Source organism: Juglans microcarpa x Juglans regia, chromosome 7D, assembly GCF_004785595.1.
Source record: "Juglans microcarpa x Juglans regia isolate MS1-56 chromosome 7D, Jm3101_v1.0, whole genome shotgun sequence".
NCBI classification, from domain to species: Eukaryota; Viridiplantae; Streptophyta; class Magnoliopsida; order Fagales; family Juglandaceae; genus Juglans; species Juglans microcarpa x Juglans regia.
In genome coordinates this window covers 15,215,026-15,241,145 of record NC_054606.1, presented here as the reverse complement: position 1 = coordinate 15,241,145, position 26,120 = coordinate 15,215,026, and the positions used below count along the sequence as shown (strand labels likewise).

The window sequence follows — 26,120 nt, the reverse complement described above, 5'->3', positions numbered from 1 at the left end:
CCTTTGCAATTTTCACCTCCTCGATGGATATTTCAGAATAATCCATTGACATCGCCCCTAAGTAATCTTTTTGGACATCACCCTTGTACACTTTCTGCCCCAAATTTCAAACTCTTTTTCTCAACTTCCTAAATTTGTTGTCTTTAATGATTTTATTTTTCTGGGCTTATTTGGATTTGGGATGCTCTTGATGTGTTCTTAATGGGCTTCAAATTCTACTTAGGAATTTGTTCTTATTAATCTCCTTAACTAAATGATACTTCCAATTGCTCTCCCTCTTCATGGTTGAGGCTGTTCGGCATCCAGTTGTGGAATTTATTGCAAATGCCGAGTTTGGGGCCTTTGATCGGTTAGTTTATTGCAAATGCCATGGATATGAAGGTCGAGGGGGGATGCAGGAGGAGGAGGCATTCAGAGGGAGGGGGGGGGGGGGAATGAGACAAAGAGAGAGAAGGGGCGTAGATTGAGGAGAAAAAAAATCTTCTGAAATGCATACCACAGGCCAATCCGTATATGGCGTACGTGGCACCTTTTTATTGGATTCTATTATATTGGAAAAAACGGATTGACCTGTATGAAGTTATTCTCAATAAAGATTTAGAGGTTTGGGCGCTTTTATGGGTCGGACTAGGATGGTTAATGTTTTCTTTACTTAATTTTGTTGCATTTCTCTATATGGGCTAGGTTTGTGTTAGTAAGCCCATTTGCTTTATTTCCATTTATGTTTATTTTGAGGCCCATGGCCTTTAATTAGCTCTTTGTAGGGCCTTTACGTAGCTCTTTGTAGGATTTTCACGGGAGTATATATACTCAAATGCTGAACAGTGTGAGGCATCTTGAAATGTTCAAGAACTTATGTATTTTCTCTCAATTTTTCTCCCATTTTCTCTGGAAGAGCTCCTCTCAAAGAGAGCAAGCTATTTTATTTTATCTTTTTACTTCATTTTAATTGGCACCGAATGTCTAGGAATACCGTCCTAACTAATCTTGAGAATGCACAAACGCTCGACAAGAATTTTTTTGCAAGTGCACTTCAAGTAATTCTGCACCCAAAGAGATTTGAACCTTAAACCTAGGGAAAGCATACCCTAAACCCACGACCTTTACCACTTGAACCAACGGGTTAGCCTCTTTTTGCTTCATTAAAAGAAGAGAAATTATACAGATAATTGTTTTGTAAGGAATTCTTTCCTGCTTTGGCATTCTTGTGGTTCGATTTCAATATCAAATCCAATCTCATATTAACAACTAATGGAAAAGGACAGGTGAGAAAAAACACATCATTCTCATTTGTAGTATCAAATAAAGATCGTTCTGTTTCAAGTATAAAAAAAGACAAACATTGATTCTCTATGGGAGCTGTCCATGCTTTCCAACAATAATAACATGGAAAACAATCGATAACACCTTGTCTAACTAAAGAAAGAGGGAAGAGGTGGGATGGAGAAAGGGAAGAAAGGGGGACAGAAAAGAATAAACACATAGAACAATACAACATTTTGCAAGGTACAATGTGAACAAATCGTTATGGACAATACTTTGAAGTGTACACAGGAATTTACTTCATTTCTTGCATGTCTTCCTCCGTTTTCCAAACAACATCGTCCAGGCAGGTTGAGAGGCTTTTATAAAACTGCACAGAGGATAGAGGAAAAAGAAGATCCAGTAATTAAAGTATGTCAACTCCACTGTTCTGATTATTAGGCCTCTGCATCTATTCTATTATCTATATAAATTTCAAAGACTGTCTTTTACTTCTATTGTGTCACCTCAACACTATTTTAATTAATTTTATTACAATTATTCATACAATTTTAAATTTTAATTTCTTAGAAGCATTTTTTATTCTCATTTAAATGACAATTCAATACACAAAAGACCTTTCGGTTCTTGTTCCCAAAAGACCATTCAACTTCTACTTTCCAAACTAACTTATCATAAACTTAAATAATTTTAAAGGACATGGAATTTTAAGTGTTAGAAACACAATTTTTCATTTATGTGTATTACATTAAATTAGCAATCGAAAAAATTCATGTTCAAAAAGATTTCAGACAATCAATTAACAAAATTAAAAATATGATAGAATTAAGAACTTTAACAATTTTTCGACTTATTACATGGGTGCACAACTAGTTGTGAAGATGTAGCTGCCACCATATGGCTTGTTTTGCAACCAGCTTGGTGGTGACAACAATTGACCTGACAGTGATCAATTAATGTCACAGCCCTAACTAATGAGAGAGCGCCTACAGTAGGCATAGCAAATCTCTCTCTCTCACTCTCTGACCCAGCAACATTGTTTCTCAGATTTAGAGAAATATCCTAATGGAAATAGTCCCCAGGGCAGGGTTTCTCTGAATTTGAAAGTTATCACTTGGTGGGTCCAAGAATACTAAAGTCAAAGAATTTCTCTGTAAATTTCAATGTTGTCAGTATTGACATGTAGAAGTATTTCTTGGTGATCTCTATGATCACACGGGTACAGTCCCGTGAAATGTGGCAGGGAGTTACCAATCAGGAAATGAAAATCGGGCTAAATAAAAAAATAAAATAGAAAATTTAAAAGCAAAAGAAGTTATCACAAGAGATGCATACCTTATGAAACTCCAAAGTGTCCCCTTTTGCTTTCCGAACTTCAACCATATGAAGAGAAGGTGCCACTTGAAATATCTGATTAGAGGTATAAGAACAGGTAAAAATAGCGTGCCAAGTGTACCAAATTCATTTCATCAGTATCAATAAAACTTGAAATGTACCTCTGTAGCAACGTTAAGGTTTCCCTTTCTTCCAGCTTTCACATTTTCAAGCCTCATCTATGGGATTTAATTAGATACCCATTAATTACACCCAAAACAGATATAAAAGTACCATAAATCTTTGTGATTGATTTACATGCCAACTCTAACTCTCTCACCTTGTAGTTTTTTTTCTGTACGTCAAAACCAAGAGGCTTTGCGGCTTCTTCAATCTTATTGATGATCTCATTGGCAGGGCATTTAGATGTAAATCTCGTTTCTCTCTTAAATCCCTGCATCCAACAACATTATGAAGAAGCCCTCGCATAAACATTAAACAATATATTTACCTAAAAACTTTAATCACCCGACTGACCGGATACATGGTCTGCCTACAAAGGAAGGAGATATTTGCTACATAGTATGCATACAGCCCTTTCTTTTCTTCTCTTTCTCCCTAGAAGTTGATTGACTCACAACCTTAGTAAGCAGAAACCTCCTTGGGTCTATTTCACGATAAAAAATAGAACAAACAAACAACTCCCTAGATGAAAATATGATAGATAAAAAACCAAAAAACATATTACCAATTGATGTCCTAACCAAATGAAAATCCCTCCTATCACCAATAATTTTAATGAGGATTAAAATGGATTAGAGAGTTCAGATCTAGGGAACCTTCTTTTGTAAAGTGATACTCCTTGAAATCCTGTTAGTCCTTGCTTTTTTTTTTTTTTTTGTTAGTCCTTGCTTAATGAAGAATAAATGAATAAGACATGTACCGACTAATAGGGTAAAGAAAAAAAAGTAAAATACCACCCTACCCTCAGATATGCCGTTAAACAATGACTTGTGACAATTCATCCCCCAAAACCAACTATTTGTTACATATTGTCCCTTGAGTCAATTTAGGGCATTAAATTGGATGGTTTCTAGAAAATGACATTATTGCTCCCCATTGATAATAAAAGTGACATAGTTGTCCTTCTCTAAAAAAAAAATTATATAAAAAAAAAAAAACAAAAAACTCAGTGGCAGACCACGTGAACCTTTCCATGGCCCTGGCTCCTCTCTAAACTCTTATATATATAATATATATATATATTATCACTAACAAAGAAGCTTTATTAATGATTGTAATATACAAGAGCAATGCCTACGTGTGATTGTCTAAAGATACATGGCTCATGCCACAAAGTCTATTACAATTGACCAATAGAATAAAGTATTTAAGAAAAAAACATTCTAAGCTCGTCTATTGTCTGTTCGTGATCATTGAAACTATTTCATTTTTCTCCATCCATATGCACTGCCAAAGACAAGTCCGGACCATTTTCCACATAGCTACAATTTGAGGATTAGTTTGGATGCCTCTCCAACTTGCTAGCAAATCGACCACTCTTCTCGGCATCACCCAAAATAACCCCACTCTAGCAAAAGATATCATTCCATAAGCTTATGGCCACTTCACACTGCAATAATAAGAAGTCAACGGTCTCGTCACTTTTTTGCACATACAACACCAGTCCATCACAATGATTCGACATTCCCTTAGATTGTCTAAGACTAGAATCTTCCATAGGGAAGCCGTTCATACAACCTCTTTCACGTCTCCGAGTACAAACCGTTACCCAATTCACCAAGTGAAACTTGTTTTCATCCATTCCCCCACCCCAATAAGAAGTCCCACTGTAATTTCTCTAACCAGAGAGCCACCTTGCCGGGTAGTGGAAATATTGATAAGAAAAAAGTAGGCAAGCTGGAAAGCATGCTTTGTATCAATGTAACTTTACCACCTTTGGACAAGTACATCCTCATCCAACTAGCCAATCTTGGCTCCATTTTCTCCAGCACTTCGTCCTATATACTTTGACTTCAATGAAGCACCCAATGGAAGACCGAGGTATTTTTCTTGGGCATTTCTGCCCTATTTACTTCAGTTTAAATTAATATATAAAACTCTTACATTGCCTTTGACCTGGAAATTTCTTCACAATTTATTTTCGTACTTTCTATATTAGGCTTCATTTTTTGTTAGAAGCATTTGTTAGGTTATAAGATTTATTAGTGAGAGGAGTTTGTTATAGGGACATTATATTGTATTTTTGCAGTCCATATAATAAAGGCTTGGGGGCTTGAGGGAGGTTACCTAACATCTTAGCCTTCCCTTTCTCTCTGCCTTATATTCTTCCATGTAAACCATTCAACAATTTCTACACTTGTTTATCAAAAACACCATTCAACAATTTCTCATTGGTGAAGTTGATATAATGCTCTAGGTTAAGGGGAAGTGTTAGAAGAGGTTGTCAGGATCAGAAGATCGTGAGAGGAGTTTGTTAAGTGTTTGTTTAGCCTCCTCCCTACAAGCTTTTTGTACTTCCCATGTGAACTGCTAAACATGATAACAAAGACTAGCGTTTAAACTCTTTTCCCTCTTTCAGATTCTTCCCAGTTTTTCCAGCTTATAATTTTTGTTTGTTCCTCATATCGGGCCCAATGCTTGTGATTGGCAGTAGATGGCACCATAATCACTATTATCGTTCTTTTGATTTCACCATCATTTGTGTCATCCATTCTGTAATTGCTGGTTGTGTTGGTATCAACAGCAGGACAGAAATCATGGATGCTTTGATGTGAGTTGTACCCCGTATCAGAAAAAATCAATCAGTTGTAGTTTCACCGTGGGGTGGTTGACAATATTAATGGTGGCCAGAAGTCAATCTGTGGTAGTTTCTCTTAGTTGTGTTGCAGTGGTGGTTTGTGTTTTTGGTGATTCGGTTTTGTTCTTCTCAACGTTGTGATTAGTGAATCACCCTGTTGTTACCATAGTAGTGGTTGCCAACGAAGTCTGTGTATCCATGGAAGATTTATGGCAAAGTCCTTCGTTGCTTTCGAGTAAATGATGTGAGCTATCCATTCCAGTCAATGGAAGAGATAGAAGAGATACAGGATTTGGTTTGGGTAGAGTCGAACCCAGATTCAACTCATCCCACAAATGATCAGAAAGTGCACAAGAAGTCAGAAGCCCAACCCAAAAGAGATTCGATAACAACAATCCAAACCAGACCCACCATCCACCCAGGTCAAAGAATAATCCAATATCTAATCGGGACAGCCCAAGATTAGTTGGGCCAACTTGCCACCAGCAGTACTTCTCAGCTGTTACAGCATATTTGAGGGTGAATTTTGTATTCTTTTATACTGTTTTGGTGGTTTACTATAGATTTATACTGATACAAGGTATTTTTTTAATTCAAGTCATATTTCAGCCTGTTTAGACCGATTTGCATTCTTCTGATGCTGATACACAGCTATGTTGGCCAGTTAATGTTAATTTGAACTATTCTTAAATATCTTGCACGTTTCAATAACTTTTCAGCACTGCCAATGGTATTTCTGCTCACTTTGGTAATTTATTGTGGGTTCTTGTAGGGGATTGCTCTAGTTGGTGCCTTTTTGGTTTTTTTGTTGCTGTTGGTGAATTGATTTGCACGCTGAACAACCATGATGACAACGAAACCAGAGATAATTACATTTTCTCCCCTTTTTGCTTCTATGACTTCAATGAAACTAAGTTCCTCCGTTTATTGATCAAGATCTTTCGAGGTATTTGTTAGAGGAAAAGGTCTGTGTGATCACTTAACATCAGAGAAGCCCAAGGATACTGGTCCTAAAAGACTTTGGGACCAGGAAGATGGTCTATATTTTTGTCTGATGTTGTGCGGTATTGAGCCTGGATCATCGTGTATCTATTTTCCAACCACTAAGGATATATGTCATCATCTACAACATAGATACTCTGGTATTGGGAAATATTACTCAGATTTATGAGGTGTGCAAACAATATTTTGAGCTTGAGCAAGAGCAACGATCTCAGAGTACAGATGAGTAATACAATCAAAAAAGCCTGATTTTGTTAATGCGCTTCACTCTTGGTAAGCGAAGTGCTTTGGCTTTGGTACTTTGTGCTCACGTGCACTTCTACCAACAAATTCTATGGTAATATAATATATCAACTTAATAATAATAAAAGAAAAGGAAGACTTAATATGGTACCTGTTCAATATCAAACAAATTCGAAAGGTTTAGCCCTTTTGACATTGAAATTAGCTCAAATGCATTCATAGGTGCTGGCTGTTCTTCCTTCTTCTCTGTCACATGATGCTCCTGTTATAATCCCAAAAAGTCAAAATCTTATGAACTACAATACGGCAATTTCTTTCAAAGTCAATAACATTACTTCAGAATTACTCATCTGGACATACTTCAGAATCTTTAAAGACAGCTTCCACATCATCCAAATTTGTATCCTCTTTTTCCTCGAATACAGGGGGCTTATAGCCTTTCTTAAACCATTCGTCTTCCAAAATTTCAGGTACAGTAATACGCTGACATAGATAGATTAAAGTAAAAATCAGAGGCATTGATCATATATCAATTTTTTATTTTTTTTCCTTTTTGGGACACAGATCATATATCCAGCTTGTACTGAGAGATAGTAACAAAACTGCATAACAATTTCAGCCAATGTAACTTGGTTCTCTTTTTTGTGGGAGCGGGAAGAGATCAGATTTTGATGTTTCGAAAGATCAAACTACACTAGTGTGACATAGTCAAAGAAGCAAACTCATGCCTACGCAAGTGGAGATGGGGGGCTGGCTGAAGCAATGCATGGTCGCTACCTTGGCAATCTAATAGCTTAAACAATACAAGGAAAAAACAACTCTTTCACCAATAAAACATTATTTTGTTTCAAGCATTGTTATGATGCCTTTTGGAAATTTAGAAGATATGAGTATATAAAATGAGAAGATGAAGCAGAAAGAATTATACATTTTAATTCTAAATTTGCAGATTTCTTGGTTTGAATCCCCAACTGTTGTGCTACTAAAAGGAACACATTATTAAATAAAGTATATTACAAGGCAAAAATGAACAAAGTGAAACAGCACAAGGTATAATGCCTTTAATGTATATTCACAAGCTACAACTGTAAGGCACCAAGACAAAATGCAATCCCCTTTATCCTCTTAGATGGTTGCGTGTCCTAATTGAAGATTAGTGTAATAAAGCACAAAATCTACAGCTGTAAAGTTCCAATGTTTATATATTTAGGAGATTTTGTATCATGCTTTTTGTTGCTTATAAATCAAATTGTTTAAGATTCTTCCTGCACAAGTAACATGAACTAGAATGTAGAAAACAGTTTTGTTCACAAATGTAATCCCACACAATTCATTGGTTCTTAACTCTTAAGAACCTTATAATCTAACAAGACCTAAAACCCTAGGGATGCCTTTTCTTGCTTTTGGGCATCATTCGGGAATCCGTTTGATTTTTTCCTAGACAATCACTGGCAACCACCACCTTTCCAAGCTTAAGGCATATTAGATAACCTCACCAGATGGATCTAATGCCTTGTTAGCCTAGATGAACATATGATTGAAGTTCTTGAGAATAATCACAAGGCGTCTAATAATGGTGAATGTTGAGACCAGAAATGTAAAAGAGAACCTAGGCATCTCAAATTGTTTTTTAATAATTAATAAAATCATCAATAAAAGGCACAATCCAAGTACACAGGATGTGAAAAAACAAATACAGGTATCTTGAAGGAGAAAAAGAAACAAGAAAATCTTGAAAGTTGAGCATGTTAGAAATCTATTGAAGCTGTCTAAAGGAATTGCTAAAATTGTCATGAGTAGAACATCCCTCGCTGTCTGGTTTAACTTTAACAAATCCAGGTACTGGAGTCTGTTCAACTGTATATTTAAAATATGCTAGCATAATGTTTGATTGGTTTCATTTGTTCAACAGAAATGTCATCACGATTTTGAGTTTTTTTTTTAATGATTGTAGCAAGTATTATTTATAGAATGCCACGGTCAAAAAATTATGATCAATACATATAAACAAATTGTATGACAATATATGAAATTATATTTCCCCAAGGGTAAGAGCCTTGGTCTTGGTGGTAGCTCCCTTCATGTCTAAGGTCAGATCCTTGGATGCAAATAATTTCTAGGAACCATCAGACTAGGGGAGTTTCCCCTTGAATTAAACGATGTGTACTTGTAGGAAACTCCTTGCTGGGAGCTTGTGCACCCCTGGTGCCAACCAAAAAAATATGCAATGATATGCTCAAAAAACGTTCAGTTTTTGCTGAAAGCTTTATATTCTTCTTACTCAATTTGGTATGAAAAGGCTAAATTTTCAGCATGAACTGAAATCCTTGCATTAATTGATACCATGAAAAATCAGAATCTACGCTTCTAAGATACAAAGTTTACCTACGACAATCCAAATCAATGTTTATGAGATACAAGGAGGACCACAAAATCATTAAGAGAATGTACTGTAGTAAAATAACTTACAGTCATAGGGTTGGGATCCAAGATTCGGGTTATTAATTTCATGGCGTCAAAAGAGAGCCATGGAGGGCAAACAAATTCAGCAGCTGAAATCTGAAAATACAGAAAGTGGGTGACATACAGAAGATGGAGAATCACAGGAGGATTTTGCTGTAGAATTTATAAAATGCTCACTTTTTTATACAGGTTCATAAGATTAGAATCATCAAAAGGCAAGTAACCTGCAAGCAATACAAAGAGTATTACTCCACATGACCACAAGTCTGCAGTTGCCCCATCGTAGCCTCTATCATTAAGAACCTAAACAGAAAGATTGCATATAGTTAATGACCTACGAATGAAAGCATAGAAATGGGCATAAATTTTTAAAACAGTATAAACATGATATGGAACAGTTCCCACCTCAGGAGCAACATAATTTGGTGTCCCACAGGTGGTGTGAAGCAGGCCATCATCCTGAAAATTGAACCGTAGTGTGAGAAACACGAGCAAGATTCTGACTAAATTTATGGAACAACTGCCAAAGCTTAAAATGGATGAGAGAGAGATAGCAATAGCAAATTTCCATATAGTTGCTGAAGTGGTATAAACAAAAATTAGATAATTATGCTATTTTATTACGCAGATTGGTTAGAAGTTAATGGAAGACTGATAACTTGACCCAACAATACCAGATACTTCATTCCTTATACAGAAGCTTCAAAATCAGGTGGCCCACAGTTATAAGCTCATGTTACTTCAATGAGAATTGTATTTCAATATCGTTTAGCAATAAAGGCACTAGAAGTATGATTCATTTGTGACCAATAAAGGCAAAATTTCCAGTAGAAAAAAAAAAAAAGCATTTATTTTTAATGTTTTTTTTAACAACCATCAAGAGAGGCTCCTAACCTAGGCGTCTTCAAATATCCCATAAATAAAGCTAGGGGCTACAAAGCTTGAGTAAGAAGCACAAAGCTCATCTTTGAGAAAGAGGTGCCTTATATATAATGTTGATAAAGGTGCATTAGTACATCTACAGTATGAGGGTCATTTTCTTGCTTGTTAGTGCCTTAGAACTTTTGCAAGGCATTAGCTTAATAACAATTGAGGGCTTTTCACCTCTTGTTGCCCCTTGGTAGAATGACTATTCTTAATGATTTGGAAGGACACTGAGATCAATTGATCAATACAAATCTCAAGTCTGTACGGTTGAGTGTCACCTCCTTATACTAGAGGCTCTCTCACAAAGGAGGGACATACTATCATGACAAAATTCTGCACTATCCTCTGTTCCTTTATTGTCATTGGTCCTTTTGACACGATCCTTAGCCACCCAGTACAACCTCTCTCTCTATTTAATAAACGTAATTAGACATAACCCAAATACACAGGAAGTGTGCACAGTGAGACCTAATTACAAGCTAACCCTGAAAAACATTACAAAAGTCATCAAGACTATTCCCATCCAGCACAATAACCGAAGCCCAAAGCAACAAAGTACTAAAAAAGAAAGCTCTAATCCCTTCCACCGATTGTTCTCCATTCTCAAAACAGCGCCCATTCCTCTCATTCCAAATACACCACATAAGACAGAGGCGCCATCTTCCAAACGGTTGCTATTTGATGATTTCCTAGAAGCCCTCTCCAACATGCAAAGAGGTTCACCACCCTCTTGGGCATCACCCAAGCAATTCCCGCCTTAGCAAATACCTCATCCCACAAAGCCTTTGACACATCACAATGAAGAAGAAGATGATCTGCTGATTTGCCCCATCTTTTGCACTTAAAAGTACCAATCCATTACAACGATACCACGCTTTCTTAACTTATCAATGGTAAGAATTTTTCTGTGAGAAGCCAACCACCCAAAGAAAGCCACCTCCTTAAGAGGCACCTTGCATCTCCAAATATTTTTCCAAGGAAAAAAATCAGTGGAAGAATGTGACCCAAGGCCTTGTATAAAGATCTAACTGAAAATTTCTTATTACCAAGCTGATTCCAAAGCAATCTATCCTCCACTCCAGAATTTATGTATAAAACATAAAGCAAGCTGTAAAACCAGTAATGTCCCCCACTTCCCAATCTTGGACATCTCTAATAAAGCTTACTGACCACTGAATAAATCCAGCATAATTATCCATGTAATCAGCCACGGAAGCAGCTTTATTCAAAGCAATTCTGAAGAGAAGGGAAAACATTCTTCAAGGCCTCATCCCCACACCACAAGTCATGCCAAACTGATCCGGTTTCCCCTACCCTCCTCAAATCTAAAATTTCTGAAGAACTCCTCCCATCCATTTCAAATGAATTTCCACACTCCCACACTATATGCCCCTCTTACTTCATTGGAGCACCAACCTCCCCAAGTACCCCCCGTATTTGGCATCAATAACAAGCCTCCAAAGAGCATCCCCTTCTCGATGATACCTCCACAGCCATTTCCCTAAAAGTGGCCTATTGAATGTTTTCAGCTTTTTAATCCCCAAACCACCCAATGAAAGAGGAGTGCAGATCTTATCCCACTTAAGCAAATGGAATTTCTTCTCACTCTCCATACCGCCCCACAAGAAAGCACGAAATACCCTTTCCATTCTATTGGCCACACCTGTAGGCAAAGGAAAAAGAGAAAAAAAAAATGGTTGGGATATTAGATAAGGTGCTCTTGATTAAAGTGATTCTACCACCTTTGGACAAATAAATCATTTTCCAACCATGATTCCAACCAGCCAATCAACACTCAATCTTCTCTATAATCATGTCCCAAATAGCCTTGGATTTGTGAGGTGCCCCCAAAAGGAGGCCAAGTTACTTCAAAGGCAAGCTGGAGACTTTGCAGCCCAAAATATCAGCCAATTCCCCTAAATTATTAACCAAACCAACAGGGATCATTTCAGACTTTGATAAATTCACCTTTAAACCGGATACAGCTTCAAAACATAAAAGGAGAGCTCATTAAGAACGGATCTGGTCAGAATTTGGCTCACAAAGAATCAAATTGTCATCTGCAAAGAGTAGATGAGAAACATTAACGCAGCCATATGAAGAACTGCCCACCAAGAAGCCCGATATGAATCCCTATCTGCCGTCGCCTGCCGCCGCCTTCAACACATCCATAACAAAAACAAAAAGAAAAGGGGACAGTGGATCCCCTTTGTCTCAATCCCCAGGAGCTGTTAAAAAAGCCAGCTGGTGTATCATTGACCAAAATTGAAAATCTAACTATAGATATGCAATATTTCATCCAATTACACCACCTTTCCCTAAAACCATACCTACCAAGGGTATAAACCAAGAAATCCCAGTTGACATAGTCAAAAGCCTTCTCCATATCCAATTTACAAAGGATGCAAGGAATACCACCTCTAATTCTACTCTCCAAGCACTCGTTAGCAAAAAGAACGGAGTCAAGAATTTGTCTTCCCTTGACAAAAGCATTTTGAAATTTTGTGATGATCCTCCCCAATCCACACTCAAACGGTTAACAAGCACCTTCGAGATGATTTCATAAATACTACTAATAAGGCTGATGGGATGAAAATCCTTCACCTCCATGGACCCAACTTTTTTTGGAATAAGTGCAATGAACGTAGCATTGAGACTTTTTCAAATTTCATAAATGAGTGAAATTCAAGAAAAACCTTCAGGATTTCATCCTTAACAATGTCCCAACATACCTTAAAAATGCCATGGAGAAACCATCTGGTCCCAGGGCTTTATCTTTGTCCATTCCTTTTATCACATTGAGCACCTACTCCTCTTCAAACATTCTCTCCAACCAAAGTGCACTAGGCTAGTCGATCGAATCAAACTCCAACCCGTCAACCTTAGGACGCCAGGAATAAGGCTCCATTAGGAGCCTTTCATAAAAATGAACAATGTGGTCCTGAATTTCAGATTGTTCCATGATGACATTACCTTCCGAGTGGAGCACACCTCTATGGCGTTATACCTTCAATGAGAGTTGGCGACTCTTATGAAAAACTTTGGTGCACTTGTCCCCTTCCTTCAACCAAAGGACTCGATACTTTTGTCACCAATAAATCTCCTCCACGAGAGTAATTTTTTCAGTTCAGTAGCAACGCCAAGTTTCCTTTCCTTCTCATCAACTGATAAAACCCCGACAACTTCTTTTTCATCAAAGCAAGTTAGCTCCTCTAAAAGAGACTTTTTCTGATCCCCTAAATTCCCAAATACTTCCTCATTCCATTTCCTCAAATCTTTTTTCAAAGCTTTGAGTTTACCTGCTAATACAAAACTAGGTATACCCGATAACTGATAAGAGGACCACCACTCTCTTACCTTTTCTAAAAATCCATCAGCTTTTAACCACATGTTCTGGAACTTAAAATATCTCCACCCCTCGTGAATACCCCAGCAGTCCAAGAGGATGGGAAAATGATTGGAACTTAATCTAGGGAGACCTTTCTGACATAAATCAGGGAAATGCACCTCCCAAGATTAAATCAGAAAAATCAACCATGGCTGACCAATACGAGAATCCCCGACCTTTCAGTTGGATACCGGGTGATGTTAAAATCATCACCAATACACAACGCAACCCCCCCCCCCCCCCCCCCCCCCCCCCCCCACCACCAACTACACAAGCCAGCAATCTCATCCCAAAGAAATCTTCTTTCACTATCGATGTTAGGCCCATATACACCAGCAAAGCTCCACCCAAAGCCATCAACATTCAAAAAAGAACAAGCCATCAAATATTCTCCAACAAATTCATCCACCAGATTTACAACTCTCTTATCCCGCATCAAAAAAATAATACCCCCCGAAGCCCCCTAAGAAGCTAAAGAAGCCCATCCCACATAAGAACAACCCCACAAGCTTCTTATAATATTTTTGTCAATGGATTTCAGTTTAGTTTCTTGCAAACAAATGACATCTACTTTCCAATCCCAAATCAGATTTTTTTTTTTTTATAATTAATAAGAGTTTTATTACCAAGAATAGGCATAGCCCAAGTACACAGGAGGTATACAAGAGGAAATACCTACATACTTTTTTTTATAAGTACGGAAATATCTACATACAAAAGCTAAAAAGACAGAAACAAACTAAAATAACTCCAGCATATCTTCACCATTCATTACAATAGCCTTAGCCCATAAACATAAAGTTTTGAAAAAAAATTCCCTAATTTCTTCCAAAGACCGTTCTTTGTCTTCAAAATATCTCTCATTCCTTTCTAGCCATAAACACCACATCAAGCACAAAGGAATCATTTTCCAAATGATAGCAATACATTGACTCCTCCCAACTCCTCTTCAACAAGCTAATAAATCCACCACTTGCTTAGGCATCACCCAAGCTATACCCATCCTTCCAAAAATCTCATGCAAAAAACTTTTAGCCACCTCACAATGTATAAACTAGTGATTTACTGATTCACCATCTTTCTTGCACATAGAACACCAATCTACTACACAAAATTCACACTTCGTAGATTATCCGTAGTCAGAATTTTATCATGAGACACCAGCCAACGGAAGAAAGCCACCTTACTCGGCACCTTAACTTTCCAAATGCTTTTCTAGGGTACCTTGACAGATTAATATGATAGGAATGAACAGAAATCTGGAATTTCCTTCATGAATCCACATCAATCTGTCCTCTCTTCCTTGGACAATCTTCAACTCATATATTCTACTAAAAAAATCTGAGATAATATTAACTTACCAGTCATTCACATGTCTCACAAAATCAACATTCCATTGAGATACTATTATTCAAAGAAGAGATAAAGTCAGCCACAGTTGCATCTTGCTGCCTTGCAATCTGAAAAAGTGAAGGGAAGACATTCTTGAGAGCTGACACACCACACCAATTGTCATGCCAAAAATGTATTCTTGATCCATCCCCCACCTTAAATTTGATATGTTTAACAAACTCCCCCCAACCCATTCGAATTGACTTCCACAATCCCACCCCATGAGCTCGCTCCTCTTACTTCATTTGAACACCAACTCCCCCACATACCTTCATATTTAACATCTATTACATTTTTCCATAATGCATCCCTCTCTAAATTTTGCACTCCCAAACCTCCACTTGAAATCGGTTGACATACCTTATCCCAACTCATCAAATGATATTTCCTTTCCTCCCCTTTAACCCCCCCCCAAAAAAAAAAAATTCCTATAAATCTTTTCAATTTTAATAGAAACCCCAGGCGAAAAAGGAAAGAGATAAAGGAAATATGTTGGAAGATTAGACAGCATACTCTTTATCAAAGTGATTCTACCCCCTTTAGACAAATATAACTTTTTCCAGCCGGCTAACCTCATCTCAATCACCCCATCCCAAATCAAAACAGATTTGTGCAGGGACCAAGATACCTCAGAGGCAGCGATGACATCTTATACCCCAAGACATTAGCCAAATCTGAAATATTCGAAATTGAGCCCACCAGAACAATTTAGACTTGGTTAAATTAATTGGCCCGACACAAATTCAAAACATAATAAAGAGCTCCTAAAGACCGAAGCTGTTCTTGATTGGCTTCACTAAAAATAAATGTGTCGTCGGCAAAAAGGAGATGAGAGACATTTACACTACTCCGAGAATCACAGCCCGCCCTAAAACCCGACAAGAAGCTACCTCCCACCGCCGCTTCAATCATTTTACTCAAAGCATCCATGACAAGAACAAAAAGGAAAGGAGACATCAGATCTCCTTGTCTCAAAACATGTGAACTATTAAAGAAACCAACTGGGTTGCCATTCACCAATATGGAAAATCTCGGCATAGAAATACAATGCTTAATCCATATACACCACTTCTCACCAAAACCATATCTCCCCAGTAAATATAATAGAAACTCGCAACAAACATGATCCTACGCCTTTTCCATATCCAATTTAATCAAAACTTCAGATTCACCCATTTTAATTCTATAATCCAAGCATTCATTAGCTATTAAAACAGAATCTAGTATTTGCCTTCCTCTCACAAAAGCATTCTGTGACTTCAATATAATCTTTTCCATCACCACACTCATACAATTGGCCAGCACCTTAGATATTATCTTGCAAACCCCATTAACCAAGCTAATTGGCCTGAAATCCCGCAAAGCTGCTGCCCCCACCTTTTTAGGAATCAAAGCTATAAAAGTAGCGTTGAAACTTTTCACAAATTTCATAAAAGAATGAAATTCCAGAAAAACCTTAATAATGTCTTCCTTCAATATATCCCAACAAGCTAGGAAAAAAGCCATAGAAAACCCGTCCGAACCCAGAGCCTTATCTTTTTTCATTCCTTTAACAATAGCCTTATCTTTTTCCGTTCCTTTAACAATATCAAGCACTTCTTCTTCTTCAAAAACTCTCTCCATCCATTCTGCACTTGCTTGGTCAATAGCATCAAAAGACAATCAATCTAGCTTTAGTCTCCACGAATATTCTTCCTTGAACAACTTCTCATAAAAATTGACAGCATGTTCCTTGATGGCCTCTTGATCCGAAACCATGTTTTCCCCGTCTTGAATAATTTCAATTGCATTGTTCCTTCTATGAGGGTTCGCCATTTGATGAAAAAATTTGCACACTTATTTCTCACCTTCTTTCAACCAACGAACCCTAAATGTCTGCCTCCAAGAAATTTCCTCCATTAAAGTGATCTTTTCCAGTTTAGCTACCACCCTTGTTCTCCTCCCAAAATCCTCACCTGAATTAACCCCCGACAACTCCCTTTCCTCCAAACATTGCAGCTGTTGTAATAAAAGCTTCCTTTTCTTTTCAATGTTCCCAAACTCCTCAACATTCAATTTTTTCAGATCTTTTTTTAGAGCTTTGAGTTTACCAGCCAAAACAAAACTCGGAATGCCATAGAACAAATATGAAGACCACCACTACCTCACCCTTTCCACAAAACTCTCATCCTCCAGCCACATATTTTCAAATTTAAAGTATCTACGGCCTCCACTAAGACCCTCACAATCCAACATGATAGGATAGTGGTTAGAGCATAATCTTGGTAACTTTTGCTGATTCAAATCAGGGAAACAACTCTTCCATGAAGCCATAACCAGAAATCTATCCAACCTCAACCATGTCCTTCCGTTGGACCACGTAAAATCCCCTCCTGCCATCGGTAAATCAACCAATTCTAACTCAAAAATCAGATCAGAGAAATCATTCATTGCATTAGTGAAGTGACAATCCCCCACTCTTTCACTAGGAAACCTCGTAACATTGAAATCCCCTCCAAAACACCAAGGAAGATCCCAACAACAGAAAATGCCCGCCATTTCATCCCATAAAGCTCTCCTATTAATCTCCAAATTGGGGCCATAAACGCCATCAAAAACCCATTTCACTCCATCATCCACATTCTTAAAATGATACGCCACCAAGTATTCTCCCACAAAATGATCTATCAACTCCACAGCCCTCCTATCCCACAAAACAATGATTCCACCCGATGCCCCATCCGCTACTAATTCCACCCACCCCACACAATGACAACTCCACAAACTACTAACAATTCCACTCACAGGTCATTCAATCCCCATACATTCCAAAAAAGAATCTTTGGCTTCATAAGGCACTGCTATTTGCCCCATCTTTGTGCCTACCTCTACTAGCACTACCTTCCCTTGCATCATAATTGATAGAACAAACCAATCTCTTAAGCTCTCTTTCATTTTTTGAGTAGGATCTAGCCAAGAAAGGCCGACACCCTTTGATGGCGACAAGAAGAGCTTTAAATTGCTCTTCGAAGCCCTCATATGAAATCGCTATGCAATAGCAGATTTCGTCCACCTTCTATAACACCTAATCAAAATGAGCTCCTGCCCAAGAACACACTGGGGGCATAAAGCAAATGGGACTAGGCCCATCCCCCACAATTTCCAATCCATTATGCGAAGCCTCCAACCCAGATGCCGTGCATACCAACTGTAAATCAAGTTCTTCAACAAACCCCTCATCTGAAATGCCCAAAACCTCATCTTCAGTGGTGCACAAAACCCTAGATAATTCCTCCTCGACATTCAACTGAGGAGACACCCTCACAAAATCTTCAGATACGACTTCACCAAATACTAAAAATGGCAACTAGGAAGAATTGGTTTGGTTGGGGATGCTAGAAACACCTTGAGGATTGAGAAAAACCTCATTACGCATGGCCATAGAGGTATCCACGGCCCCTCCACCACTTATTTCCATGTTCGACATGGAGATTGGCACTAACTCAGGAACAAGACGGTCACCGCCGACCAGCGACCTGTTCTGTGACTTCTGAGATATGCGTTGAACGACCGCTGGTGATATCTATGGGGTATTTGCACTGAGCCCGAGGAAGAGGACCCGATAGGATGTTTGACCTGCCATGTTTTGGAGACCGGCCTTGAAGTCGGGCCACCGGCCTTTTTGCTTGAGCCTAGCCCATCACCACATCCATTTGTCAACTTAAGTCCATTATCAATAGATGAGGGTGGGTTTAAATGAAATGGGCTATTCTTCCCCTACTCAAGCCCATGACCAAATTCAAGCCCATGTCTATTTTGGTCATTAACATGTAATCTTCTCCATAACTCCCGATAACTCTGCTCTAGCAACCCACAATACCCCTTCACTTCTCCCACCATCGGAATAACCACAAAATGCGAAGCGCCCACCCCACATTCCTCCTTATGATGCCACTTGTCAACATGCGATGAAGACTGCCGACCATTTTGAACCTCACCGCCAATAACCTTCCCTTTCCTCTGACTAACATCCTCCTCACTGTGTGATCTATTTCTTGCCAGAATACATGCCGGTTTCTTCAAGACCGAAACATATGAAGCACCCCTTGAGAGGGGAACCTTCCCCGAAGGCAATGAACCATCAGACCCCTCCTTATACCTAACCTGAGCTTGAAAGGCATGAGCAGTTTGAGCTCTATTTTCATCAACCGGAACAGAGACTTTAAAGCCAGCCACTATGCGAGCATTGAACACAAACTCTTCCCAACCTCTACCTTTCAAACTTTCATGAATAATCAGAGAACCCTTCTTATTCCCATTCCCATAATCATCCACTAACAGAAAGCGCCCCTCGAATTTGCAAGACGTTGAATAATAAGGACACCATGACCATCTCGTAGCTTCCTTGACAAAACCAGAATGCCAAGGGTGAGCCAAGCAATCCTCCATCTCCTTATCCACCCATGACATTGCCGAGACACTAAGGGAAACAAGCTTGACCACCCTTTTGCTTCTCTCAGTAATGCAAATAAAACTAACCCCCTCATTCGAAAAAACAAGTGTCTTTGATTAATAAGGACACCATGACCATCTCGTAGCTTCCTGACAAAAACAAAACCAGAATGCCAAGGGTGAGCCAAGCAATCCTCCATCTCCTTAACCACCCATGACACTACCGAGACACTAAGGAAAACAAGCTTGACCACCCTTTTGTTTCTCTCAGTAATGCGAATAAAATTAACCCCCTCATTCGAAAAAACAAAAGTCCTTGATTCTACTTTCAAATAGCTAAAACTCGACATCGAACCCTCTCCTTCACTAGTCTATCCAGTTCACTCAACCCTCTCCTTCACTAGTCTATATTTATACGCAATATCTTTAAGTCTAACTACTAATTCTTACTGTTAGTTCCTCTCTTGTTGGTGCATGTAGCGCGCTTGTCATACATTAGTTTATGCAATAGTAGGGCTTATAAATTGACCACATTGGGTCACTATAAGGCCTTGTCAAGTATAGTACAAGAGGTGGTCCATGACAGGTTAAATATAGCATAGGTGGCCGTTACTCTTAAGTGTCTACATCCTATGCCGCTTGCTTTGAACTTGAATCTTCTATTGATAGATTCACATTTATAGATCCCTCCGTGGTTATTATCCAAATCTCCCAAGTCTCTTCACCACTGTTGGTCCATGCCTCCATTACTAGAGGAGGAGGAGCCCACTGTAACAAAGCTTCATCTGTCATTCTTCTCATTGAACAAACTTGTTGGCCCAACTAGAGGCAGGATCTATCTTGGAAAGGTCAATAGAAATAGCTTTCAGAAGCTTTTTGATTGCTTTCTTCTATCATGCCCAAAGGCATTTACATGGACAAAGAACAAGTCATTCCACATAGGTCCAACCCAATCTATTGCTATATATAACAGAAAACACGCCCTAGATGCATTCTGCAATGAAGCCACTACATGTTTGTGATAAAACACCCATTTTGCAATCCTCTACAGCTAAAGAACATGGCTGCAATAGAAATCCAACCATAGAGCTAGGTAAGACAATTACATCCTAAACCTTACTTTTGCAGATGGATCTCAATCAACGTTAGAAACGGGAAATGCACAAATTTATGGACTGCACGACCTCATCAAATTAAAATCTCCCATCCTACAATTATTGTTTTGAGGTTCTTTCCCACCATCCATGCCTCATAGGTCAAGCTTATAGATTTGTCATTTGTGGGGAATAAAACCATCATGCACCATGCATTTCAGGTTCTACGTATGGAATTCTATATGATGGCAGTGAAACAAATGAGTGGCACATCAATACACCCAACGAAATGGAAAATCCAAAAAATTTTGAATTTACAGTTTTTTTTTTTTATCAGTAAATAGGATCTTTATTAAAAATAGGCGAAGCCAGGTACACGGGACATATACAGAACCACACTGACATAACATTGATTCAATATACAGTTAATAACAGTTTTTTTTTTTAATTTACAGTTAATAACATTGATTCAATCAGCACTGACATAATAGCAATATTTCATCTATCAGAAAGGATTTCCAAATACTTAAAAGAGATTGGTCACAAAAAAATGTCAAATATTTGACATAATCTGTTATCGTTGGCGACAGAACAGCCATCTCCTAATCATCAGACCAGAACTCCTCTCCAATAAAGAAATCCATAAGGTGGAGTGAATCCAATCCTAAGCCAGATGCCGTTTATTATTTTGCCAAGTAAATATATCTAGATTTTTCTTTTTTCTACTTTTCGCCGAAAAAAATTTAGTTAACTATGCCACTTTGAACAGGGTAATATCCATGCTCCAAAGAATAGGAAGAAAGAGAAAAAGACACGACAGTATCTCTTGCACCACCCTACCAGCATTAACCATGTCTTTTCCAAAACATTCCCTTGTTACAAGAAAATTAAACTTTCATAGAAATTTTAGGAAGAGATATACTTTTAATTTTCCTCCTTTATCACAGAAATCCAGGAACATTTGCCTTTCATCTTTTTTAGTGTCACAGTCTTAATCACTTCACTATACTTCAAAGCTGAACACAATAATGAAAAGACACTTAAGGAAACCAAGATCAAATTGATAATTGAATGTAAACGAGGAGTTGTTTAGAAGACATGGAATTATTTACCCTGACTTGTTGGGACAGGGCACTCAATCCAAAATCAGAAACTTTAAGGTTTCCATAAGCATCCAACAGCAAATTTTCTGGCTGCAAGAAAATCCATCAAATTAAATGAAAATAGAAAATGAGTTTTCCCTGCTAGATTAACTGATTTTTGGCTGGGGTGGTTAGAAAGGTCATGCACCTTCAGGTCTCTGTGATAAACACCCCTGCTATGACAATAATCAACCGCATTAATAAGCTGCTGGAAATATCTGCGTGCTTCATCTTCCCTCATCCGTCCATGGTTTACCTTAAGATTAAAAAAAAAATCTTATAAAAAATTATTTACTATCATTGTCAATCTATGTTCAGCAAAAAGGGAGAAACACAGCATTGTGGAAGTATTTTAAGTAAATGGGAATGGTGAAACTGCATTCTAATTCGACAACTCACAATCTTATCAAATAGTTCTCCTCCTGTGACAAACTCAATAACAATGAATATCTTCGTCTTGCTCCCCATTACCTGAAAAGAAAAGATTAATTATTCAGAAAATATGCCTAATAAGGAAAGAAAACTATCATCTAAATCGATTTTTGTTAGTGTTCCTTTTCATGCAAGTTCCTTCCACACACTGCAATTACCCTCAAGACCTCCCAAGTCAAATCTGAAGACTGGACACACCCACAACCCCATCTTGCACCATGTCTGCTCTATCCTAGATGAAAAGCATGATTACATCATGTATGCAGTAGAAAATTCCCAAAAACATATGTTTGTGATGCCTGTTTTCTCTTTGGGAAGGAGATGTGTCATAAGAGAATGACTATAAGCAGAAAGTCTGAAAGAGAGAAAGTAATAGAATCATATTTTTCCCAAAAGCAAATCATCTAAAAAAATGTTTGTCAAATTGTGATGGTTTGAGAGCTTTAATTTATATGGGATTGACAGCCCAAAAGGATGAAGGTTGATAGAATTCATCAAACAGTAAATGTACTAGTCAGATGCATGTCGAAGTGGTTTGCATACTTGGCATGTCCTGATGTATTTTATTTTTAGCACTTGAAAGTGTTTGCTTTCATGAATGATCTGGAAATATCGCTTATGCGCACTTTGCATTGGCATAACACGGAACATGATGAAGGAATGGACTAGTACATCCATTCCTCATGGATAGGAATAGGGCAAAACATTGAAATATTTCTCGGATTTAGATGCAAGAGTAATGATAATGACAGATAAAAGGCATGAAACTGACTTCATTGCTGGATTTCAGATCCTTTATTGACAATAAAACATGCAGTAGAGAAGGTAAGAGAACTCAATAGAAGGTAACCCAGAGTTTCCTCGTTCTTCTTGCACATACATGACCGAGTCATCACTATGATGCTCCGTTTCCTCACGTTATCCAGGATAAGAATCTTCCTGAAGCAGCAGTTCAAATGAAGAAGTTCACTCTATGGGGCCCTATTCCTCCAAATAAACTTCCATGGGAAAGGGTCCCTTTGATGGGCCAACAAAACATTGTAAGATGAGTTTACTTCAAACATTCCTTTCATTCAAACATTCACTACACACAAGAATTTCCACCAGACTAGCTACATTCTCAACCCAATAAACAAGAAGCAATTCTGACTTAACCAAGCTAAACTTCAAACCAGAGGCAGGCTCAAAGCAATGGAATAAGAGGCATAAGTAACCAAGGTGATCTTCGTTCACCTCATAGAATACAAGGGTAACACTTGGAAAGATCATATCAACCGAGCATAAAAGAAAAAAGGGGGACTTCTCTTAATCAAAACTCAGCTTATGAACATTATCAGAAACTGAAGTTAGTTGAGCTAATTTCAAATCAAAAAGGGGGGTGATCCATGTAAATAAACCACTTTCTTTTCAATTGTACAGAATTTAAGGATACTGGGTCGGAATATTATTGAATGATAAAGAGAACTTTATAAGATGAGACTCGAGAGTGAGAGAGAGAGAGAGAGAGAGAGAGAGAGAGAACCTCATATAGTTGAACGACATTTGGATGCTTTATTAACTTCATTGTTGCAATTTCCCGCCTGATCTGGAGAAGTGAGCAAAGAGAAATATTTATCAAACCTTTCCTCAACGAAAGAAAATAAAAATTTGACAATTAAACAAAAAAATCGGCATTATCGACCTGTTCAGCCATCTTGTGTTTGAGAACCTTCTCTTTGTCGAGAATCTTAAGAGCCACGGGTTCCCCAGTCTCCGAGTTTCTAGCGAATTTCACTTTGGCGAATGTCCCCTCGCCAATCGTTCTTCCCACCTCATATTTACCCACACGACGCTTTACTTTAGCTTGATTCATTCTTCAATTGCGGGTTGGACTCTTCTCAGATAATCTTGCTGAAAGGCATGACCAAAAACACAGGTACAACTCTTACACATTTCACATAGAAGAAAACTGAGGTCAATGCATGAAATGAAATGATCATTCCTTAACAGATCTGCTTCAATGTGTGCACACGACTACCATTATCTCCAACTAACCAAAATGCCAAAAAGGATAGCAAGAAGCATTTAGCAGTAACCTCAAAATTTTCTGCTAAAAAGAGCCATACTGAAGGAAGAAAAAAGCACAACGAAATCTTGCGCATATATTTCTAGTTAAGTAACAGCGAGAGATTGGTAGACAAATAACAACTATAAAACACTTGTATTAAAATCAGGAATAGAAATGGTGGAAAGTGGAATCAACCCAAAGCCCAAGAACCCCAAGACTAACACCAGTGATTCCTATTTCAGAGAGAGGGAGGGAGAGAGAAGTTTTGGGAATAAGCGATGATCACCTTAGGTCCAACAGCGGAATTGAGTCAAAATCCAAACAAAAGGCTACTAAAGAAACCCGGAAAAATTCAAACCAATCAATCTTCGAAGGTGGGCAGACACCAAAACCTCAGAAAATCTCAAAAATTAAATCCAAAAGTCGGAAAGTTTTTCATTTCAAGAGATCGAGTTTTGAGAACCGAGACTGAATCGACAAACAAAGCAAAGAGTTTTGGGGACAAAGCTTAAGGCAATTTCAATAACCGCATCACGCACATGTATTATAGACATATAGATCAAGAATCATTTTTAATTAATTAAAGATAATTTCGTAAATTGATTCTATACATATCTATACACATACAGAGAGAGAGAGAGAGAGAGAGGATATACATGAAAATTTAGATAAGGAGAAGGAAGTGGCAACGCTGGAGCTGATTACAGATGAAGGAGCGAATGGCTTTTGAGCTGGCTCAAAGGGCAATATGTGCGCGACAGATGTTGATCATTTCCGGTTGTCTGATCACTGCAACCAGACAAAACCTTCTCGGCAGCCAATTTTCGAACAACCTCTTCACTCTAACCAGTAACCGATAGACAATATATCCAACTGTCCGATTTAATGCCTTTCTCTTTCTTTTTCTTTTTTGAAAATGAATTCTGAAAAATGAAAAAATATATTTATTATTATCCACTCAACATTTTTTATATTATATTAAATAATAAATTCTCGAATAAAACATATTAAATAATTTTTATACCATGAGATAATAAAAATATATATAATAAAAGAGATGACAAATAATATTATTTTTAAAGATAACAAAAATTCTACTCTCACTTATAGTTAGGTTTTGATTGGATTCTAACAAATTTTTTATTTTTTAGGTTTTGATTGGATTCTAACAAATTTTTTATTTTTTATATTTAGTGATTAAAAAAATATTTTTCTAATGATATTATGAATTTTTGTAGAAAAATATTTAAGGATATAAAAAAATGCATGAAAAAAATAAAAAAATTGCTCATATTGAGACCGTCTCGTGCTCGGTGGGTGCACTGCTCCAAAGATAAATCACCATAAATAGCACTAATATTTTTCCTTAAATTTTATTATCTCTAATTATGTATTGTGATGTGTTATATTTGAAATGACTTATTTTATCTTCAATTTAAACGACAATTACTTAAAATTTATCATCTCATATAGTGTGAATAAGAAAGATAAGAATTCAGATAACTAGAGCGTTATTCTGAATGAGATAAATCCTGTCATCGTTTACTTTTATTTTTCTAAAAAAAAGAAGTATAGAAATAAACTTGTAGTTGCCACCTATTAAAAAAAAAACCTATAAGTATAATTGTTAGAATTTTGAGTTAAGTAATCGGATCGAAACAAATCGAGACAATTTGTATTCGTAACTCATCTCAACTTATTTCAATTCATCTCAACTCATCTCACTATTATTCATTAATATTCATCAACTTTAACTTACAAATCTCACTACTATTTACAACTCATCTCAACTCATCTTCAAATCCAAACGACACCTTAAGGGTGATCCTACTGTGCGGCCACATTTGACCACTAGGCATGCTTCCTTGTACAAAATGTAATTTTTTTTTCTTCTCACATTTTTTAAACATTTTTAAATATTTTAAAAAAAATATAAAAATACATCAATACATTAATAGTCAATGAATAATGATAGGGTTATTATCCTATTACTATCCATTTATTACTCTTTTTGTATTTAATTTTTTTTTAATTTTTTATTTTATTTAATGATTAAGTAAGTGAATATCAGTAAAGTTATATATTTTTTTAATTTTTTTAATCATTAAGGATGTTAAAAAAATATTTAAAAAATGATAAAAAAATAAAAAACTTTGAAATA

At 37.3% G+C, this 26,120-nt stretch overlaps 1 protein-coding gene across 7 annotated transcripts; it reads right to left on the bottom strand.

The window, feature by feature from the left end:
- Window positions 1-1,266: 1,266 nt before the first annotated feature.
- On the bottom strand, window positions 1,267-24,838 carry LOC121238824 (CBL-interacting serine/threonine-protein kinase 3). 7 transcript variants are annotated; one of them, XM_041135863.1, is made up of 16 exons: window positions 24,616-24,836; window positions 23,594-23,802; window positions 23,435-23,497; window positions 21,880-21,951; window positions 21,629-21,736; window positions 21,451-21,531; window positions 9,512-9,565; window positions 9,284-9,409; window positions 9,113-9,202; window positions 7,004-7,126; window positions 6,795-6,905; window positions 3,115-3,195; window positions 2,918-3,031; window positions 2,760-2,816; window positions 2,599-2,673; window positions 1,267-1,633 (listed from the first exon to the last, which is right to left on the bottom strand). In XM_041135863.1, the coding sequence occupies exons 2-16, from the start codon at window positions 23,762-23,764 to the stop codon at window positions 1,559-1,561; spliced, it is 1,401 nt and encodes a 466-aa protein (XP_040991797.1). In that variant the 5' UTR covers window positions 23,765-23,802; window positions 24,616-24,836; the 3' UTR covers window positions 1,267-1,558. The 7 variants fall into 7 exon arrangements, with proteins under 7 accessions (XP_040991797.1, XP_040991799.1, XP_040991800.1 ...); XM_041135865.1 differs by having other exon boundaries at window positions 24,665-24,836; XM_041135866.1 differs by lacking the exon at window positions 24,616-24,836 and adding an exon at window positions 24,246-24,571.
- Between the last annotated feature and the right edge of the window lie 1,282 nt (window positions 24,839-26,120).

Bases quoted from the DNA above. Each gene is read 5' to 3' on its own strand.
- LOC121238824 (XM_041135863.1), bottom strand. From the start codon at position 23,764: ATGAATCAAGCTAAAGTAAAGCGTCGTGTGGGTAAATATGAGGTGGGA. The intron at 9,410-9,511 runs GTGGGAACTGTT...CTTTCTGTTTAG, and splicing joins CAAATTATGTTGCTCCTGAG to GTTCTTAATGATAGAGGCTA. The intron at 3,032-3,114 runs GTCAGTCGGGTG...TGTTGGATGCAG, and splicing joins GTAGGCAGACCATGTATCCG to GGATTTAAGAGAGAAACGAG.